The sequence below is a fragment of the Caloenas nicobarica genome, chromosome 2 (assembly GCF_036013445.1).
Source record: "Caloenas nicobarica isolate bCalNic1 chromosome 2, bCalNic1.hap1, whole genome shotgun sequence".
NCBI lineage: Eukaryota > Metazoa > Chordata > Aves > Columbiformes > Columbidae > Caloenas > Caloenas nicobarica.
In genome coordinates, this window is record NC_088246.1 from 117,341,827 (window position 1) to 117,362,248 (window position 20,422).

Below are 20,422 nucleotides of genomic sequence, written 5' to 3' on the forward strand. Positions count from 1 at the left end.
ACCACAGAATTTAGTATGAGAAACACAAGACCATACGCTGCCCTTGTTTTGATTAACTCTAAATTTTATGCATTTACAATTACATCGCTGTGATTCCTGGTGTGGACACAGACATGTGCCTACATAGAGAGACCTGTTTATACCTGAATAACTCACTCCCATACATTTACATGTTTAACTGCTTCCATGCTAGAGGTTGAAATGATTTAAGCAGTTCAGTAACGAGGAAACTCACACTATTAACCAAATCAGTTCACACAAAACCTGTGTGCTAATCAGTTAAGAGGACAGGAAAGTCCACCTAAAACAGCTTAGACAGTGGCTCTGAGCAATAAATAATGCTTAATGCATAGGTTAGAAACACTGAAGCCACGCCTGCAACATTCTGCTGGTAGTGGAGGTGATAAAAAACACACAGATAACATTATTTCCATTGACAAACTTTACATAAACAAAACAGTGGCTTTATTGTTTATTAAATTAGATGCTGTCATGGTGTAATCATCCCTGCAGCCATACCAAAACCAACAGTGTGTCAGATGTATTTTTGTGGAGGAGGCAGAGAAAGAAGAAAGGAAGAGAACTGAGATAGAGCACAGAAGCAATACAGCCCCATAAATAGTGGCGTAAGGAATAATTAATCCACATATGTGAAAACAGACACTATAATTGCAGCCAGTGAAATCCTCAAAAATACCACATGATAAAACTGTTACATCACGGTGCCTTTAATACAACACAGCCAGGATGCAACTCAGCTGCCTAAACACAGGTGTCTGGTGCCACTCGAGATGCTCTACTCCTGCATTTATACAGTCCTAAAATTATATTCGTCCCTTTTAAGGCAACCACGAGGTTGACGTGGCCCCTGGTGAAAATGAGTTTGACGCCCCTGCTCTAGGGCATCTCTGGGACTTCCAAAGGGCTGGGAGATGGCAGGGGGACACTCTTGTGCCCTCCTGGAGCAGCCACAGGAGTCCAGGCAGGAATCCTGCACAGGTGCTACCTGCTCATGTTAAGGCAAACATATTCCACTCACAAAATGACCAGAAACCAACTGTACTGAAATCCACATATTAAACGCAGTCTAAAACTATTCTTCCTAGATACTCATTTCAATAGAAAACCAGGCCTTATTAAATAAAAAGTAACTCATTTATATGATATGAAGTTGCGAGCAACAGTTTGCAGTGCTCCTAAAATATGTAGGAATTTGTAACCTTTTAAATCTAAGTGCTGTTTTACCCTGCAGTTCAAGTTACACGGTGGAGCCGACTGTTCTCCAGCTTCTTCCAGAGACACAGCTTTACCAGAGGAAACTCTTCTGTAGAGTGCCGTCCGAAGTCATATTATACCACAAGTGTGTTAGGATCCTCAGTTCCTAAATGCAGGCAGTCTGACAGGCTCAAGTATTTCAGCAGGGTGCTGCAGTGAGCTGACTCTAGGATGGAGCTACAGCCGGCGGACAGACAGACAGACACAGACCATCCAGCCCAGCCCACCTACACAGGACTGGATCTCATTCCATGTACACCTCCTGCACCGCTTCAGTGGTGATCACACGGTTGAAAAATTATGACAGCTCTGTCACGTAGCCACTAATAAGTTCTGAATGCAGGCAAACGAGTGGGAAACAAGCTGTGGAGAGACAGTCAAATAAGCATAACTCCATCAGTCTGGAGGATTTACAATAGTGAGGATACAGATCTTACGTCTTTTGTGATCTTCCTGGTAGAAACCAGCACAGTGGCAATTCCAGGCTGCTAATCAACCAGGTTGCCTACCAAGCTGACCACTGCTTTTAAACTAGCAGAAAGATGTTGATCATTGAGCAGCCTACTGCTTGAGTTCGTACCTTTTCATTACTTTGTTGACTTAATTTTTGAAGACTTTCTCTAAAAAGACAGAATGAAATTTAACTACAGTTGGATTAAAAAACAGAACAAAAAAGCCATTGCCTAAATATCTTTCTATACTGCATCTGCACCTGTCCCCAGACACTGGTACCACCGCATGACTCTTGTATCAATAGATTTAAGTTGCAGCTTGCTCTAACTAACAACACAGGTATATATGCCAAAAGGCTATGATTCCCTTAACAAACTGATTTAAAAAACAAACAAACAAACAAACTACCAATTCAGTGAGAAAAATCCTGAATTTCAAACCTACAGTTTTTCAGAATAATGCCAGTTCCAATACAGGTATGCTCAGGAGGGAAAAAAATGTTTCAAACAGTCCCCTTCCTCTCTGTGCCTGCTGAAAATAAAATATGTTACAACAACCTTGCATTATCCCCTCCACTTGTGTAGATACTTAATGCCAATACTTTTTGCTCTATATCTGAATGTAATAAAATTTTAATTTAGCAGAAATCCAAGTGTTTTGGTAGATTTCTGATTTTTTTCTCTTGCATCACCAAAAGGCATAGATATAACTGTTTTCTACTATCTTTACAGGAGATCTACAGAACCACATTATTGAAAGGTGCAGAAGCCTGAAGATAAGTTTCGGGGTAATCAAGAGCTGCACTGTTTCATCAAAGCCCTCCACCCCCATCTCTCCACAAGCCACCACTGTTACAATATACAGTCTGGGGCTATGGGGAGATGATGATGATTTTCCATTATCTTTCTAAAAAACTACTTTTCGAGAATTTACTGGCAGGCAGAAACCAATTAACACAATGAAAGGAAGGGATATGGAAAAAGATAATGTCTTAAAACAACCAACTCTGACTATGGAGCCAGACCATGAAAGTATATTCTCTTGCTAACCATCACATGCATGAAAGTCTGTGTTCCTTTGCATTAACCAAGCAGTCCTGTGATGGAAATCTATGGTGTGGTCCTTTGCCACTCACTTTTGCATAGCTTTTCTTCCCCCAGTGTATACCACAAGACGCCTACCAAAAATATCACAGGAGGCAAAATGGCCCCAGGTGCCCAGCTGTGAAGCAGAAGGCAGAACCTGCTGCTGAGCACCAGCTTCGTGATGGGTTTTAACAGGAGGGAGAAGGTACCTGAGGTCAGATCCAGCTCTGTGGTATTACCACTGACATTGCAGCAATACAGTCAATAGAAAAGCAGCAAGAGGATTGAGATTTGCTTGCCGCTGCCCCTGTCAGATCCTTGCCCCGAGCCCAACTGGTCCATCCCTGCATCCAGCAGCCCAGGCAGAGCTCCAGATGCAGCGGGCAGCAGTGGTGCAGGCACACAAGCGATCCGTGCCACCTCTAATCGCCACTGGCCCATACCCACCTGCTTTGACGTTAAAAGACCTCTGGCAGGGATATGCCCCAGGGATTTACACTGCTGTAAGGAAGGAAGGAGTCCGCCACATCTGCACCAGTAATGCACAGGCAGCTAGCGACAGCTCTGCAGGGATCAGTGAGAGCTGTTGACGACGACTTGAACCTCATAACAGGCTGTCAAAAGGAAGGGGTATTTCTCCACTGTGCTTCAAGGGCTGGTTGATCTTTGTGGAAAATCCTCTGCCAAACAATACTGAGAGGTACAGAAACAGCCACTGTGTGACTGCAGAGAGCAGCTCAGGCTTCTTTGCAGGATGAGTCAGACAAGACACGTTCGCTCCCTAGAGTCTGTGAACACAGGCAAAATTCAATTCCACACGTACTTTCGGGAGCACATCACTAGCTTATTATTTATTACCAGTGTACACTTAGACAAGACAAAGAAGGGGGTTCATCTCAACCTGTGAAGCAGGGAAAGCCGACAGGAACACATTCCTGCCAGCTGAACCATGCGGAGTCACTTCTTACCAGGAACACCGGCTCTGCCCTACCCGCCCTCCCAGCGCGCTCCCTCGCCACCCTGCTGGCAAACGTTTCGTTACTACGGCAGAATAACATTAGGACAGCGATGGGGAAAACAAACTCTCTCTGCTATGATGGATGTGCCCTCATTTCAGATGTACATTTAGTCAGCAACGTGCCACAATAAACGATCTTTATCAGGACTAGATTTCACTGACCCTGTTTTGGTTTTTTGGTTTTGTGTGTGGTTGGTTGGTTTGTTTTGTTGTGGTTTGGTTGTTTTTTTTTTGGGGGGGGGGGGGCACACACACACACACACCTCACCTCATTTATTTTGTTCTGTCTGCAGACTCTGCAATTTCCAGTTGATAAAGCTTTCACCTTTCCCAGTGGAAGCATGCTGCAAGAAAAATATTCAGGTATGCAAAGCCGAGGGACGGAGTGGTGCTTCATAACAACAGAAAGAGCCCTTGGAAGAGATGCTCCCAGAGGAGCTGCAGCCAAGCTCTCCTGCTTGGGAATGGCCCAGCATGCCCCAGCAGAGCTTCTGCAGGCTGGAGGACAGGTGTGGAGAACAACACGACTAATTCTTCCCTCTTTGAATGAGAACTGCAATACCAGTTTTACACTTTTTGTCTGGTACAGAAGCCTGGTACATGCTCCTCATCACTCCCAGGGCCCTTTGCGTTTGTCATATTTTCAGGACTTCATTAATAAGGAAGAAGGATTCACGCCTCTGATTTAACTACTTAGCATTTTAATAGGAAATAAAGTGACCCACATGGAAGCTAAATGCAAGTTGCAGCCATATCACCTGTTTCTATTTTTAAACCAATGCTTCGTGCCTTGTAATGATACCAGACAAGCAGTAACTTCCAACAGCACCCTTTTCACCCTTCCTTTTGTTGAGCCTACTGAAGAGAGGAGCATGAAACATACTTGATTAGGGCTTTTATTTCTGCTTCCCAAGCAGGGAATTAAACGCTCACCTGGAACCAGACCTCTGTGGTCCAGAGAGCAGCATCCATTCAGTTTTGGAGAGCTACGCCATTAATCCAAAGCAGAAGCGGGAAAGCACAATTGTAGCTCTGCTGATGAGTTTATCGAGGTTAGCTACTAAGCAGGAAAAGGCCGGCATGAAAGGCATGGCCCAAGGCCCAGCTTTATGAGACAACAACATTAGAAGCCAGGAAAATGAGAATGCTTGATAAAAAGCAGAGCCTCTAAATAGCTACAAAAAAGCAGCAGTTTTTCTCCTCTCCCTTTCCCCATGAGTTAGGTCTTCCATGGGGGAAATACAAGCAGCGAGGCATCTTTCCGGCCACCATTCCCCCAGCTTACACCTTCCAAGAATAACATTTACCACCACTTCCCTCCTGGTGCATCCCCCTTGAGCCAAAAAGTTGGGCACTGTGACAGGGCTTTCCCCTGCAGCAGCACGCTGGGGCCGACATGACTCCCTGCAGCGGGGCTGGACCCTGCCCTGAGCAGGGGTATGGCACAACATCATCAGATTTTGAGAGGCCAGAGGAAAGACTAATGTTCAGGGGAGCTTACTCACAAAGTAAAGTAAAATTACACGTTAATATTCTGCAAAGGATGAGGACATTGTTTTTGAGAACTTAAGCAAGACATGACAAAAATCCATTTAAAAAGACACTGGGATACCGGGAGCCAATCACGATGGGCAGCAGAATGTTTCGAAAACACTGAAGAGGAAAATAAATACGGTCTACGTGTTTGAAAAGTATACATGCTAACTGTCTGCTTTTCATATGCTTGATGGTGACTTCAGTCATATGTGGCTGTACTCACAGCACTAGGAGAACAAACAAATCATCTCATTGTTTCAAACAGAACATGAGCAGTTTCATGTGACGAGCTCCAAGCACAAAACGCCCCCCCAAAATTCTAAACTCTGAAATGATACTGCAAGTAAATCAGAATTTAATAGCAAAAGTGAATAAACAATAGCTTTTGAGGCTGGAGAAATTACCAGCATGGTGTTATCTAGTCCCTCCCCAGAAGTCAAGAATTATGACTAAACCCTTCCAACATAGATATAGCCTGGAATTCTATGTCAGAAGTATGTCCAATTGCATTTGGCAACCCTTAGTCAGGAGAGAGGCTGACTATAATGGGATGAATATTTGATGTGCTTCATTATTCATGTAGGAAGGCTAGGTAAAAAGTGTTTTGCAGTCCCAAGACACTGGAGGGTGTGAGTTATTGGGTAATAACAAATTAGGAATGTTGACAGCACTCTGCCTTTAGGATCACCCTATCCAACAAAGGACTTGGGTGTATGTTGTTGTGCAAAAGCACACACCCACTGCCTACCACTCAGTTTATTTAAGCAAACCTTTCACCAAAGGAAATGGAGGACACCCCAAAGGATGTGTTTGACAGCTCAGCTGCATTCTAAAATACTTCTTCATTCTTCCCTTTGCCCTCCAAAATATTTTTTTAATAGCACTTCTGAATTTTTGATACTAGTCACTCTCGAAAACAAATCTGATTTCTTCTTTGTTTTATTGCACATAAGCAACAAAAGAGCAACATCCTTATTATTTGCAGTAAGGAAACACTAACAGCAAAAAAATCAGCTCCTAACCACATAATCTGGTAAGAAAACACCACTTTGCCATTAGGTAAATACCACAAACTCAGAACAGCAGAAATCAAAGATCTTTCTTTCATGGTAGTCTAAGAAAAACATACAAATCATTAATACAGGCATGCAAGAGATGTCAAAACTTCAGTGTTTAAAAACTAACAGTTGTGACACACTCACTCACAAGCACCAGAAATTCAACATGAATCTAGCTCATGATAGTGCTGCCCAGTCCTTTCACAACCTCCCCAAACAAGGCTAGAATGCACTGATGGTAAAAACACTGATTTTTCTTTCTTTTCTTATTTTATCATTATAATGCAAAAAGTCTGAAAGAAAGTTTGTATTCAGATCGAAACCAAAGCAATCATTGTAAGAGATGCCCAATAGGACTTTCATACCTACAGAATAAACATTCAAAACTTTTCCTGAACGATTTGTTTCAAACATGTAAAATATGAAATCAATTTGTTACAAGGAGCAACCTATCAGTTTTTCTGCAGCTCTCATTTTCTGGCTTGTATCCTATTTAGCCTGTCCTGTGGCACTGAGAGCACCGCAGCATTTTCTCTGAAATGCCCCGAATGCCACCTCACCCTCTCTCCCATGTATCACCAAGATGATGATGTTTTGATGAAGCATCACACACGAGCCCTCGAGATAATGCATTCAATGGAATACACTTAAAAGATCATTTTTCTCTTTTGTATTGACTGCTTGCGCTGCTCTAAGACAGGAAGGGCTTTCTCATTTTTTATGTAAGCTGGAAGACCCTGAGGGCCCTCTAAACTGTTTAAGAGGGATCAATTTTCAGATGGGTGGAAGGGGCCCAGCAGACCTTCACGGTTTGGAACACCTTCTTCCCCTCGGATCGCCGGCAAGTTCGGGCAAACCTAAAACCAGCTCCCAGCACAGCCGCTCTCTGCCATGGCAGGGTTCCTGCTGTTTAGGATTTGTGGTTAGCATTCGCACAGAACTATAATTTATAGTATGCATATGAGCAACAAAACAAGAAAAAAAAGTTTTGCAGAAGCAAAATAATCACTACTGCTGATGGAGATAAACAGTAATAGAGCTGCTAAGCAAAGCAGTTCTTGGCACTGGGGCAGTGGCAGGAAACCATTACCCTGTACCCAGGCTTAATACACTGACATTGTTGCAACTACATCCAAGCAACCTAACAAAACAAATTCATTGTAGGCCAAAAAAATATTCCAATTCAACATTGCAACATTTATTTTTTAATCACAGCACAAGGAACACTTTTGGGGTGTGGAAGGATGTAATCCATCATTTGCTCTGAAGTGACACACTTATGGCAAATGCTGTGTCTTACAACTTTCTATGCCACTATAAGTAACTACAAGCGATTTCTTAGGCAAGGAATGCAAAGGGTTTGGGTGTGGACCTGGGAGATGGTGCTTATCCCTCCATCTCCCTCCATGCCAGTGGGAGCTGAAGGCGAACCACATGTTGCTGCCCTGGGACTTCAATCACTCCTCCCGTTTCACGTGGTGTCACACAGCTTGTGACAGCTCTCTACCTGCAACGCGCCTCATGTGGAAAGAGGTTTTGCCATTCAAATATGGCCTGTGTGAGAACACAAATACAATTTTTAATTAAAAGGAATGGGATTTTAATAGGTCACTTAAAGAACAATTATGTCTACCATTTGACTGACAGGCATGTCACATTTTAACATGAAAACCCCACTGGGGTCTAAGAGGTAGAATTAATCTTTATAAATTGGCAAACTACTGAATTATACCCCATTGCATTTAACACTGCTATGCTCAACCATCTCATGAACAAAAGCCCTGCATCTTTCTATCACTCTCACCTTTCACCTTTTTTAATCCTTCACGAACAGAATTTTTTTTTTTATTTTCATGGAAACCGAACTGTCAGTGTTGCTCACCTTCACCGAGTGCCTGTTCTGCAAAACGCAGCAGCATGTAGAAATATAAAAGATAGGTCTGCAGTAATTAGCTTGGGTACCAGACGCGGCACAGCTGAGTTAGCTGGAAGCAGGATAAACGAGTCCAGGTGGAGCATTGCGCTATATCGCTTCGAGCACCTGAGCCAGCCCAAGTGTCTGCACACACGGCACTGCACAGTGGCAGGACTGGGTGGGAAGGTGACCGTGAGCTCACTGCTTTCCTCAAGGCGTGCCCCTACAAAGCGTGCCACAAGAAGTAGCTACAAGCTCAGCTTAGGTGCTTTCAAACTGTTGCAGGAGCCCCTTGGTTCCCTGAAGCAAGCACAAAGGGCCTTGAAAGTGCCTAGAAAATTGTCCAAATGAGGTGGAGAAACAATTGTGCTGGAAGAGTGCTACAGATGCAAGCTAATGTACACATCACAGCTGGAAACAGTTTATTTGATTATCAATTCAAAGACTCAAAAAAAGAGATGGATATCCACGAGCCTCAGAGCACCCTTTCAACTGATGTCACTAAGAGTGAAAGCATTATCTGAGATATCTATAAAATATGCTGGCTGCTTAACTACTCAAAGGAAGCTCAGCATTAACAGAAGCCAGAACACCAAGGACGTGTGGGGAGAAAGGGACAAGTAAGCAAGCAGCGTGCCTTGATCTGGTCAGGTAAAGATCACTTGTGATCCGTGTGATCTCTGACTCCTTCCAACAGAGATAGAAAAGCGTAGATGAAAAAAAATTTAAGACAAAGCAATGAGGGAATTCAGATGATAAAAATAGGGTGGATGCTCAGAGAAGAATGGGGACAGAACACAGATACTGAAGGGCAGGAGTTAAAGAGACAGCGACATGCAGGGAAAGAAAGACTGAGAATGAATAACAAAGGAGAAATAAAGCTTGCCAGATGACAGTTGTCTCATTAAGATATGACTACATTTGAATAAACTGCAAACCAGTTAAGTTAGAAGACACATTCACGTAACAGGAACCGGTGACATTCCCCAGGTCAACACAGCATTTATGCATTATTTGCACAAAAATCAGTGCAGATAAACATTGAGTCCTAAATAGTTTTCACCATTTCCTAGGGAAACTTTGCAAATACATCCCCAAATGGCAAACAGACTTGTACCTGTGAAACCCAGTCAGAAGGCTGATCATTACCAGAAAGAAGTAAGCCAGAAATTGGAATCTATATCCTAAAGCTCCAAACACACCCAAGAGGTAGCCGCGTGTTGACGGTAAAACTGGAAGCCAAATGTTTACTTCTGCAGTTACGTATGTACTAGATGCCAATTTGCTTAGCAACTACATTGCGATTTATGAAAGACAAATGAAGTACAAACAGTTCATGGGCGAGCAGGATGAGAACCTAGTGCTAACACACAGAGGCTCCTGAGTGCAAGGACTGAGTACAGCAAGAGGCAAAACAAACCACTGAACCTCAAGACTGGTTCAAACCTGGACCCTATCAGAAGTGATGCATAAGCAGAATACTTCGGTGACACCTCAAGTTTCTAATAGGCTTTTCCTTACCAGACCAGCAAGACCCATAGACTCAGCACTCCTTTCTTCCTCCCCAAGTATTTTCTTGGTCAGTTAGAATGAGAAATACTGCTTGGGTGCCTTCAGCTTGGTTTAATAAGCCACATGACTGAGTAGAAAAGTGCAAACACTACCACAGCAAACTATTTCTCACTGACAAATTTCCATCCATGGAGCTGATATCAAGCAGCCTTTGCAGTGAAAGGGTTTCTCGGAGCACAGACCCTTCAACTAGTTATTGACAACCTGTTACTTCACAGGACTACTAGTCTGAGAAATAAGGAGCTGAAGCCTTTAGCTTTGTAGCACTCCTGAAAGTAGAAATTTATTCCCCTGAATATTTCTTTCCACGCTGTCATAGCCACGCAGCCACAGTTAAGTGTGTCATGAACCCCTGCCACATCAAGTCTGCACAACTGCTTTCCCTGGGTCTGCATATGTGAAAGTACTCTAACAATCCACTATCTTGACTTTGCAGTCATTTTACACATTTGAGTGCAAAAGTATTGAACAAGTACAAACCCCTGCTTTTTATCCTCCAAATAAACAATACACAAAAGCACTTTTACTGACACTCAGAAGAGGAAGACACAGACTCCATGGTTCCTTTCGGTGATGACTCACCACCAGTTACTGACCACATGATGTGAGAACCTGCTAATCTGATCATGCTATTTCTTTCACCTAGTCATCAGCTACAAGCAACAGCAACGACTTGCTGAGCTTGCAAGTCAGACATATTATAGGACTAAGATTCAGAAAATATTCACTTTTACTGAGGTGAGAGTGATGACTGACCAGTGGTGGTCATTAATTGAGGCAAAATGATGTCAATATGTACCCTAAGTTCAATATGCACACCTAGAGACACAATTAATCTTGGTTCAGCCAGGACCAGACAATACCCCTCTGAGCTGTTTATTGACAGATGTGTGTTACAAAAGATTTCTCTTCACAATATCAGTTGCATAAATTCTCTGAATTTCTTGAAACAGGTATAAAGCATACTATCATTCCAACCGAAACTGCTGTACTGCCTAACTGTATTGAGAGTCTGGTCCTCACAAATCAACATTTTATTTTTTATTAATACACATTGCTGATGATACTGACATCATCAACTGTTTATATCTCAGTTACTGGCATCTATAAATATTTACAGTTGGAGATAGTAATCTTTTACACATTCAATCATCATCCCAAAGCATTTTACAAATTCCTTTTTTGTTAACCTTGGTAGGAAGCAACCAAAGCTCAAAGTAAAATCAGTTATCTTGGGTCACAGAACAGGTCAGTGAGAGCGTCAATGTATTTCCCTGTTTCAAGCCCTCCCTTTCTCTTGCCGCAAGACTATGCAGTGATCAAATGATGAAATATAAAAGGTGAATAACTAGATGAGAAAGCCATTGATAGGTAACGAAGATTAAACTGAGCTTCTGCCAACCTCTTCTGCCTATTCCCCCCTGCCAGGAATATTACAAAATGTTAAAAATCTGCAACCTGGACCATCTAATCTAACACAGCAGACTGAGCTAGTGTACAGCAGCATCGAAAACTCTCAAGGAAGCTTGATCTTTAAACACTTAAAACACAATGTTTGTTCTCAAAAAGTGCAAGCCTACTGTAGTCTAGCTACTGCAGTGTCACGGTGATTTAAGAACTACCACCTTATCAGACTTTACATGTTGCTACTCTAGAGTGATGACAAAATACCTCCACAGGTAGAGATGTGCCTTTCAGGAAGATGAATCCAAATAAGGAGAGTGGAAATAAATATACAGCAACACCCACTCTGTCAGTATTTCCTTAAAAAAAAAAAATCCTCAAATTCTGATTGTTACGAATATTTGGATTTATTTCTTCAAACAATTAGCATCGGTTGGATAGTATCTCTCAAACTGCTCTAAGGTGAGTAGGAAACGTGCGATGGGGCTGCTGTCATGGAGGTATTGCGGAGGGAGCCCCACCATAACAGATCTCCTACCAAAACAGAAGTCTCCAGCATGGTGTTGCAACCTGCAGAAGTTTAAACTAAGGGCCAGGCTGGTGTCTTATTTTGGAAACAGGCACAGTCCACAGACAACAGAAATTGCCAAAGCTCTGAAGAAGGTGGACGGTGCTAACCTGCCTAATTCATAGCATGTCCTTGGAAGTCCACCTACGTAACTTAGGAAGGGTAAGTCTTGTTCGCAAACTGTCAAAAAAGGCCAAGGACAGTCTGGGCATTCTCCTAAGTAATTCTGTGTTCTTGATGTAAAAAGAAACCTTTACCAACCCAAAAAATCCCAGTGTCCTAACTGGATCCAAGTGTGTGAAATTTAATTTCCCTGAGGGCTGAGAGTGAAGATTGGGTAAGAAAACTGGGACACGAATGGATTGGTTCATATGAAAACTGAAACAGCCCTGGGCAGAAATTTGGCAGTATTGTGAAATACTATATAAGAATCCATCTTCATACACAGGGAGTAACTCAAGATGGGAGATGTAGCAATGCAAACAGATACCCTGAAAGGTTCTACCAAGAAATATATACAAGGTTTTAAATGAAATCATCCCATTCTATGGTGGCAATACAGGATGTGGCAACCCAATGCCATGGTGTTATGCAAATATTTGTACCAGGTGACTTGGGCAGAACTAATTAAAACTCCAGATGCTTTGAACTTCCGAGATAGTCAATGCTGCTGATATTGCTGATATCATACAGCTGATGCTCATATGATCAGAGTTAAACATCTTCTCATTTTGTTCTGATAGTTGAGGTTGTCTTAGCCTGGTGCTCAGGAACTTTTGGTAGATACTATACAGGCAGCATTAAGGCTGAGAGATGTAGGAATGCTGACTCCATGCAAAGAGTTCAATGCTACTGCAAGACGATAATGCACTGAAAGAAGGAGTAGGCTGCTCAGCTTCAAATTTCAGAACTAACACACTTGTGCTTCCTCTACTCATACTCATAAATCCTAAAACCCCAACCCATTTTCCTCAGACTTTCTGGTGACCATAGGGAACAATGGGAAAGCATGCATGTGCCTCAGCTCTCAGAGGAGAAAGCCTCCTTTAGCAGATCCACATCTTGTGTCCATCTTCCCTGGAACAAAAAATATGAGGTGTTTTTTTTTTTCTTGGCAGTGGAAAGCAGACCTATTTTTAAAAAATTTTCACTTATAAAAACAAAATAATAACAAATTTAGTGCACTCAAATCTTTAACAGATAATTTAGTGTTGCCAGATAGAACCCTGCAGATCCGGTAGCTTCAAGTAAACCAGAGGTTGTTGAGGGGAGCATGTTCTAGTTAAAAACAGAACAAATTCCAAAACCATAAGACTCTTCACAGAGTAGAAACAATTTGCTTGGTCCATTCACATGGACATATGAATAACCATCAGTCATCAACTCAAAAACAGGAGGAATAATCTGTATATGGGGGAATGCATCAAGGTCTACAGTCCTGGTGAAGAGAGCTGCACAAAAGGACACCTTCCCCCTTCTCAGACATTTAAAGAAAATCACTATTTCATTCAGAAGACTGACTTTACATTAAGCCTTCTTGGTAGATATACTGATTCAAATTGCCTCTTCTTGAAGCTTAAGTCTGGCAAACTGTATTATTCAGCTACAATATTATGTCTGAGGCATGGTCTCACTGGTGGCTTGGGAGAACCTGAAGCCTGTTGGTGAGATAAAATTATCATATGGGATCTTTCTTGTGAAAACAGTAGGTTCTCTCTGGTCTGGAGTATAACTGGACTCCTTTGAATTCTATGCTACTGGATTTTAAAACTAATTTGGGTGGTTTTTAGCATTATTTCAGTTTCAGAATTTAAAATTCTAGGATTACTCAATTCAAAACATCTGTTAGACAAGCTGCTTGTCTGCTGGATTGCTTCACTGTGTCAGTCTTTGGTCAAAACACTAGCAGGCTCCGATTCCTTGGGTTTTTCCATCACAAGAACATTTGAGAGAAGCCATCAATGGTCTTTCCATACCAAAAAGCAGGGACTCAGCAACCATAGCAAGATGCTTTTATAGTCTCACCTGGGTTTCTTTGGAGGAATTAATAGATACCTGTCAGTAGGTTTTTTATATATCAAATCACAAACTAGTTTGGAGGATCTAACAAAAGAATTATGGAAAATGAGCCCTGAGAGCTACAAGTCTTTACCTGATATCATTTAAAGAATACTCTTTACAGTACTCTTTCCAATTCCTACTCTACTGTCCAAGAAGGAAAAAACAGAGGCACAAGCTGAGATGCTACTGAACCCAAATGGAGAAGGATGAGTACACCTGCTCCAAAGCAGAGACTGCTCTATCAGGATAGGTCTCCTTCACACCAGCAACTCACAGTGACTCCAAAGCTGCTGGTTTGGATATCACCCTTTCAGTCGCTCAAAGAAAGATGACTCTGGTACCTGGCCCACAGATGAAAGGTTCATTTTAGGCTTCTGGCCCTTAGACTACATGTAATACGACTCAGAAGCCTAATGACTTTCATGTCTCAACCTGTTAGATGCTGGAGCCTGCAACCGATGCCTTGACTCATCCCTGGAGCAGTGCTCTTTCAGGCAAGATAATCAAGACCTTATTTTTCATAGACAATACCTCATACAACAGTAAGCCTCAGGAGGCTTCAACTGGCCCAAAGATATCTATGAGAACCTACCTTAGTTTTGATCTCATTCGCACTCGTGATATTGGGAGAAAAACATACTAGCAATGTTGACTAAAACCTTGGATTAACTAACAAAGTTAGACTGTAGATGTAGACTGACCAGGTCAGGCTCCCATGAACAATTTCTATAAAGGTCCAAATATTACTTGATAATTTGTACCCGGCACTCACCATATATATATATGTAGATAGGTAGATACATACACACACTATCCCCTCCATTGGAAAAAAAGTAAAATCTCACAGACAAAAACCAAACCACTATGTCGTGTTTGCCAGCTTATTGCTTCATGCCATTGTCTTTACATCCAAATGAGTTTAGTAATTGCTCTTTTGAAGCTGCTAATGTTTAAAAAAAAAAATCTCAAGTTCTCGAAGTGGCTGGGAATTCCAGGTTCTAACAGCTACACTGGAAATATTCACTCATCAAGGGGTTCAAAAGACATTTACTGTCAGAACTGAAACACAAACACGTCAGAACGACTTGAAACGGAATGACTGTAACTCAGAGTTTGGGTTTTCTTTAAATTATGTTTGAAGTGCTTTAAAATGTTTAATTTATTAAACTGGCTTTGATAGTACAGCCATAGCTTTCACTTTCAAGTGCTATAATGGCTCAATTGAACACAGAATACATTAAGCTTAAATTCCACTGCCACCATACACTCTTATGAAAGACATTTTAGCGTTTCTTCACTTCAAGTAATATGCTGTCCCTGTGAATTTGACACGGAAAGAGAAGCTGCATGTATTAATAGCAGCAGGCTCTCATACTGCACACATAACATTTTCAAACACCATCACTACTCCAACTACTGAAAAAAGCTATGTAATCACAACTCTTAGTAGCTAGATACAAGCAGGTCCTAATAAAAGTTCTCCAAAACAACAGATTTGGTTTTTGAAGAACAGTTCAAGTTTTTCCAAACATTGCTTCAATGTCTCCTGGTGGGCCTGTGCTTTGGCGTGGCTTCTATTACTTCCCTCTGCCTGGCCTTCCTTGCGGAGGTTGTCACAAGAAAGGCCATGTGCCCACGTCTTTCTCTTTTGTATGCCTTTATTTACTGTTCTCTTCCTCTAGCCCTGTCTAGCACTACTCCAGTCCCACCTAAAATTACGTAGGCAACGCTGCAGGGGCAGTAGCACCAGTGAAACCCACACTACAAACAAAATCACACCCCATGAAGTATGCTTTGTATACTTTTGGAAAGTCAAGTCAGAGTTGCGGCACCAAGAAACTCACAAGCCCTCCGCGAGTGGAAAGACCACAAAGGTAACACCACCTTCCTTCTACAGCAGGATCAGGTGGTGAAGGACAAGGTACAGACTAATGCTGTAGACACAATTAAACATCTGCTAACTAATAACCTACTCTTAGAATTACAATATCACTACAGTGTTTATCTGCCATCAGCACCATGTGACATCCACACATACTGTGCTCAATGCACTGTTGTTTTCTTAAAGCTTTCTTACTTCATCTACTCTACATACACCACTTGCTCATGCATGCAGAAGCTTTCCTAACTGCTTAATACCAGTAAGCTACCAGAGTCACAAATGTTTCATTCAGAAGGCATGTGAGAGTTAAGAATCTAATTATTTGAAAAGTCCTAAGACTCTATAAAAAGTGTTCTGTTAATGCCGTTCTATATTTTGTTACATACAACCTTGCCTTTACCCCAAGTGACACATCTGAGATTACATGTTGATAGTACAGGAAAGTGGTTACTGCTCCAAAAGAAAAACAAATACCACAACACCCCCACCTTTGGACTTAAATGCAGTATTGCTACAGTTTTTGAATGTAATAAACCACAGAACGGGTGCGCTGGCATAAAACCAGAATTCTAGGTGGTAGAAAGTAACTGCTCTTTACCATTGGCTTGCTTTCAGTACAAACACATAGGGATTTGCAGAAGTGCCATTTGTCTGAAACATAGTAGAACAGGGAAAGAAAAGTCAGTCTCTAACCTCCTACGAACAAAGAAACCTAATTTAATTTTGAAACAAAAGGAACTAAGTTTATCATTCTAAGACAGCCCCAGGATGTCCAAGCATGAAATGGAAGAAAAGGAGTTGCCAAAGACATGCAGAACAAGCTTTTTAAAGTTACCTGGAATCGGGATATTTTGTAAGCGTGGCCAAGCTGCTGGTATACATGTGCCCACCCACATCAATGTGAACTGGTGCGTTGGATTTTGTGAGCTGTGCTGGAGTGGGGATGCCTTGATTGTTCAATGGAGATGCAGGGGATCTAGTGATCAGAGGTCTTGACATATTGGGCCGACTGTCCTGTGAAGAGATAGACCTGGGTTAATGATCTCCTTAAAAACCTCGCAGAAACCCACAGTCTTGAATCCATAGCACTGTCTCATAGGCTCAGCTTATGATTTTTATCTTATTAAAGCACAGACAAATATTTCGCAGTTTTTAAAATCAATCCAGCGCGAAGAGTCTTACTAGCTATGTTTTAAATAAGTGGGGCGAAATGCAGTGATAAAACCCACAGAGCAGAAATCACGTTCAATAAAACAAGTCCTTCCTGAACACTGCTCGTGACAGAAAACCCATACCAAAAAGAAAGGTCATTCTCATATTTAGGAACTGACGAAGGCTTTGACAGAAAGAGGTACAGACAGAAAGGTCAAGAGCAATTACTGTTTTTCTTAAATAAGATGACCCCAGGTAGACTTTCTGTTGCTTCCCAAGCCCACTGCCGCACAGTCAGAACAGAAATACAAACCCTCAACTCCTCCATCCTGCACACTCTTCTCTCGAACTCCCAATTCACATAGCACGGAAACAGAAGCAGAAACACCTGGACTAGTCAAGTGCTCATGGACTGCAGACCACTGGACATCGACAGCCTTTGAGAAAGACATTTTCCATTTAAAAGTTAAACGTATGGCGACAGGTGCCCCCGCGTGCCCCGCATAGGCCGGCAGGTCCGAGCGGCTTTCCCGGGGGGAGGCGGGTGGGCTCCGAGAGCCGAGTGGGAGCCGGCGCTTTGCTGATGAAACCGAGTTTTAGTCACAAAGGCAGCGATGTTAACGCCGGCGAGGAGCAGCCGCAGCCCGGGTGCGCGGCGGGCGGGGCAGGGCGGGGTAGGCCGATGTGCTGGAGCCAGTAAGGCAGGCGGCATTCAAAGTCGGGGATTAAAACAGACACGTATTCGAGAGCGGTTTTTTGAGACAACCCCGCGTTGGACTGGAGGAAAAAGCTCCATAGGCGGTGGAATCTTGCAGGGATGCCTTGAGAACTAGGAGCCTTTGCAAATCACTAGCTTTACATTTAAAAGGTAAGCAAAGCAGCGAGAAGTCAGGTACACTTCATCACAAAACTCTCTTTGTTTTTTCGACACGTCTTTCAGCCCTGAAAGGTAATGGATTCCTTGTAAACATCCCCGCAGAGCCGGGCAGCAAACCTTGCAGAAGCAGAGCACGGTCACGGGAGAGAGTTACACGGTATCTGGACTAGCAAAGTCCTTCGCTGCCGAAAATGTAATTTCTCCATTTTTCATGGCTGTTAAAAGATTCAAACCATAAAGGCAACACGAGCCAGGTAAATGTCTAACTGAAATGATTTACAGGCCGATGTTGCACAATAAATCCAAGTAATATTTAACAAAAGGCATCTATAAACCACAAGGTACTTAACTAATTTTCTTTCATACGCAAAAGCAAGCTTAGGTCAAATACTGATAAAAACGAATGGGATGGAGAAAAACAACTAGTCTAGATGTTGGGGGGAAGGTTGGGTTTTCTTCTCTTTCTTTATAAGCAGAAGTTAATATAAATCTGCAGAAATACCATACTTAATGACTACAATTGCTTGAGGAGTTGCCTGCAGCACAATGAAGACAAGTCCAGACAAAATAAGGTACACACGCTATGCAAAACTAATGTCTGCTATAAATGCTATGTGGTACAACCACCACCCAAGATGCTACTGATCTGCACCACGATATTTAGTAAAATAATGAAGAAAAAATTTAAAACAACAACTGGAAAGGTGAAAGTAAGAAGGCAAGGAGTGATACAAACTGGAGGTGGGGGGGAGCACACATTGGACGATTAGTAGGAGGAAAGCAGTGGATGTGAGGAAGGGAACACATTTCAGTGTTTAAAAGTAGACAAACAGTTCGAAAAAAATGAAATCATCAAGGAAGGCTGAAACTAAAATTCTGTAACTTGTATGAGACAGGCACTACTACCTCCCTTAGCAGGATCCTCTCTGGCAGGAAAAACACAGCCCTGTTGCAATTTAGCACACTGCAGCACCACCGAGCTTGTAATAGTTTTTCAATTGGACACATTCTCCTGTATACCCTGCCTGGGGCTGCTCAGGAGAAAATGAACAGATTTGCAGGGTTAATATTGTAGTTAGACTGGGACCTCATTCAGCATAGCTGCGATAGTGCCGGCTGCATGAAACGGTAGAAGAATGTGTAGTATAAACATCACTGCCAGGATGGGAGACAGGTCAAAGGACTGTGGACATTTTACAAGGCAATTAAAAAAAAAAAGGGAACCAGTTTCCAAAAATGAGACATAACGAAGCTGCCATTTATACAGTTTACCTACTAAAATTCCCAAGAAATAAAACCACTTTATAACAAAACCTTATTCTCTCTTATTTTACCCTCCGCCTTCTCAACACTCTCCCTTCAAGTTACCTGTGTTTATTGTGCCTCAAGAAGCAATGCCCATCTGCTCAATGTTTAAATACAATAATGGTAGCCTTGCTCCAGCCTTAGCTCACAAAGCACATTTCCCCAGATAAAACCAGTTCACTGCTGTTTTGGAGACCACTTTGAAATTAGGCAATGGTATTTCTACTGCAGTTGCCCCCGAGAAATTAAAGCAGAAATTAGATTCTGAGAAGCGAGTGCTTAAAACTCAATTTCTTTTATGTAGCACAACCACAGCACAGAAGATCACCATCCAACGGGTACCACATTAAGACCACTGATATTTGTTTAACAGATCAAAGTTAAATCATTGTATTAGTTAACTCATTGTATTGGTTCAGCTACAGAAAGGATAACACCAGGGCAGTTTCTCTGAAGAAATACGCTGCTTGCGCTGGATTACTGCAAACATGGAAGTGAACAAGCTTAGGTAAAGAGTGGCTAGAACAAGGCACTGCTGGTAAACTAAGCTTCCACTACCTAAAATAATTAGAAATATAATTCCTTAGAAACAATTACGGGAGGAAAGAAGGGAGTCATAGAAACTGAACTCAATGGGATCCAGCAAGCTATCTGGAAGAGCTGATGGCAAGAAGGATCACAAAGCTCTTTGGAAGCCTTCCTTGGTGTGCTTGGTGTCAGGCAGGTGAGACCTGCACCCTGGCAGGGTTTATAGCTCAGCCATGGCTGTTCCCACAGGGGACGTCACAGAGGTTGTAGTCTGCCTCAGGAACTGCCCTGACTTTAACCACGAGTGGGACACAGCGCACGGCGAGAGGCTGTGCAGCCTGGATGGGCAGCAACCTGTCTGATCTGTCAACAGCCTGTTTGTCACCTCGTACCTTTTCCTGCCAATTATTTGAATATTCACTCTACAAAAAATTAAGCACAGGAAATCCCAGGTTTTACAATGCTTCCCATGGACCAAAATACTTGAAATACCCTGTGAGACATTTGTCATTAATACTTAAAGGTTTCTTCCCCCAACAACTTTTCAAAAGAACAAGTTCTGATTTCAAATCAGAATAAATTTATTACTGAAACTATGTACTCAAAAGTGCTAAAATCTATGTGCTAGTCAAGTTAAAGACATTTATATCTTACAAAACATTTCAGTTTTGGTTCAGCACACAAACACACTGCTCTACTAGAGCATTTTGGTGCTCCAGCTCTAAACAGCTTG

At 42.2% G+C, this 20,422-nt stretch overlaps 1 protein-coding gene across 6 annotated transcripts in view; it reads right to left on the reverse strand.

Moving 5' to 3' along the window:
• KCTD1 (potassium channel tetramerization domain containing 1) overlaps window positions 1-20,422 on the reverse strand; it is a 103,570-nt gene that overhangs the window by 18,329 nt on the left and 64,819 nt on the right. For 5 of the 6 annotated variants that reach the window (XM_065628266.1, XM_065628265.1, XM_065628263.1 and 2 more), the window contains exon 2: window positions 16,663-16,841. In XM_065628266.1, coding sequence (XP_065484338.1) covers window positions 16,663-16,826 — 164 coding nt within the window. In that variant the 5' untranslated portion in view covers window positions 16,827-16,841. Of the gene's footprint in view, window positions 1-16,662; window positions 16,842-17,292; window positions 17,575-20,422 lie in introns of those variants that run through there. The other variant, XM_065628264.1, reaches the window with a different exon arrangement.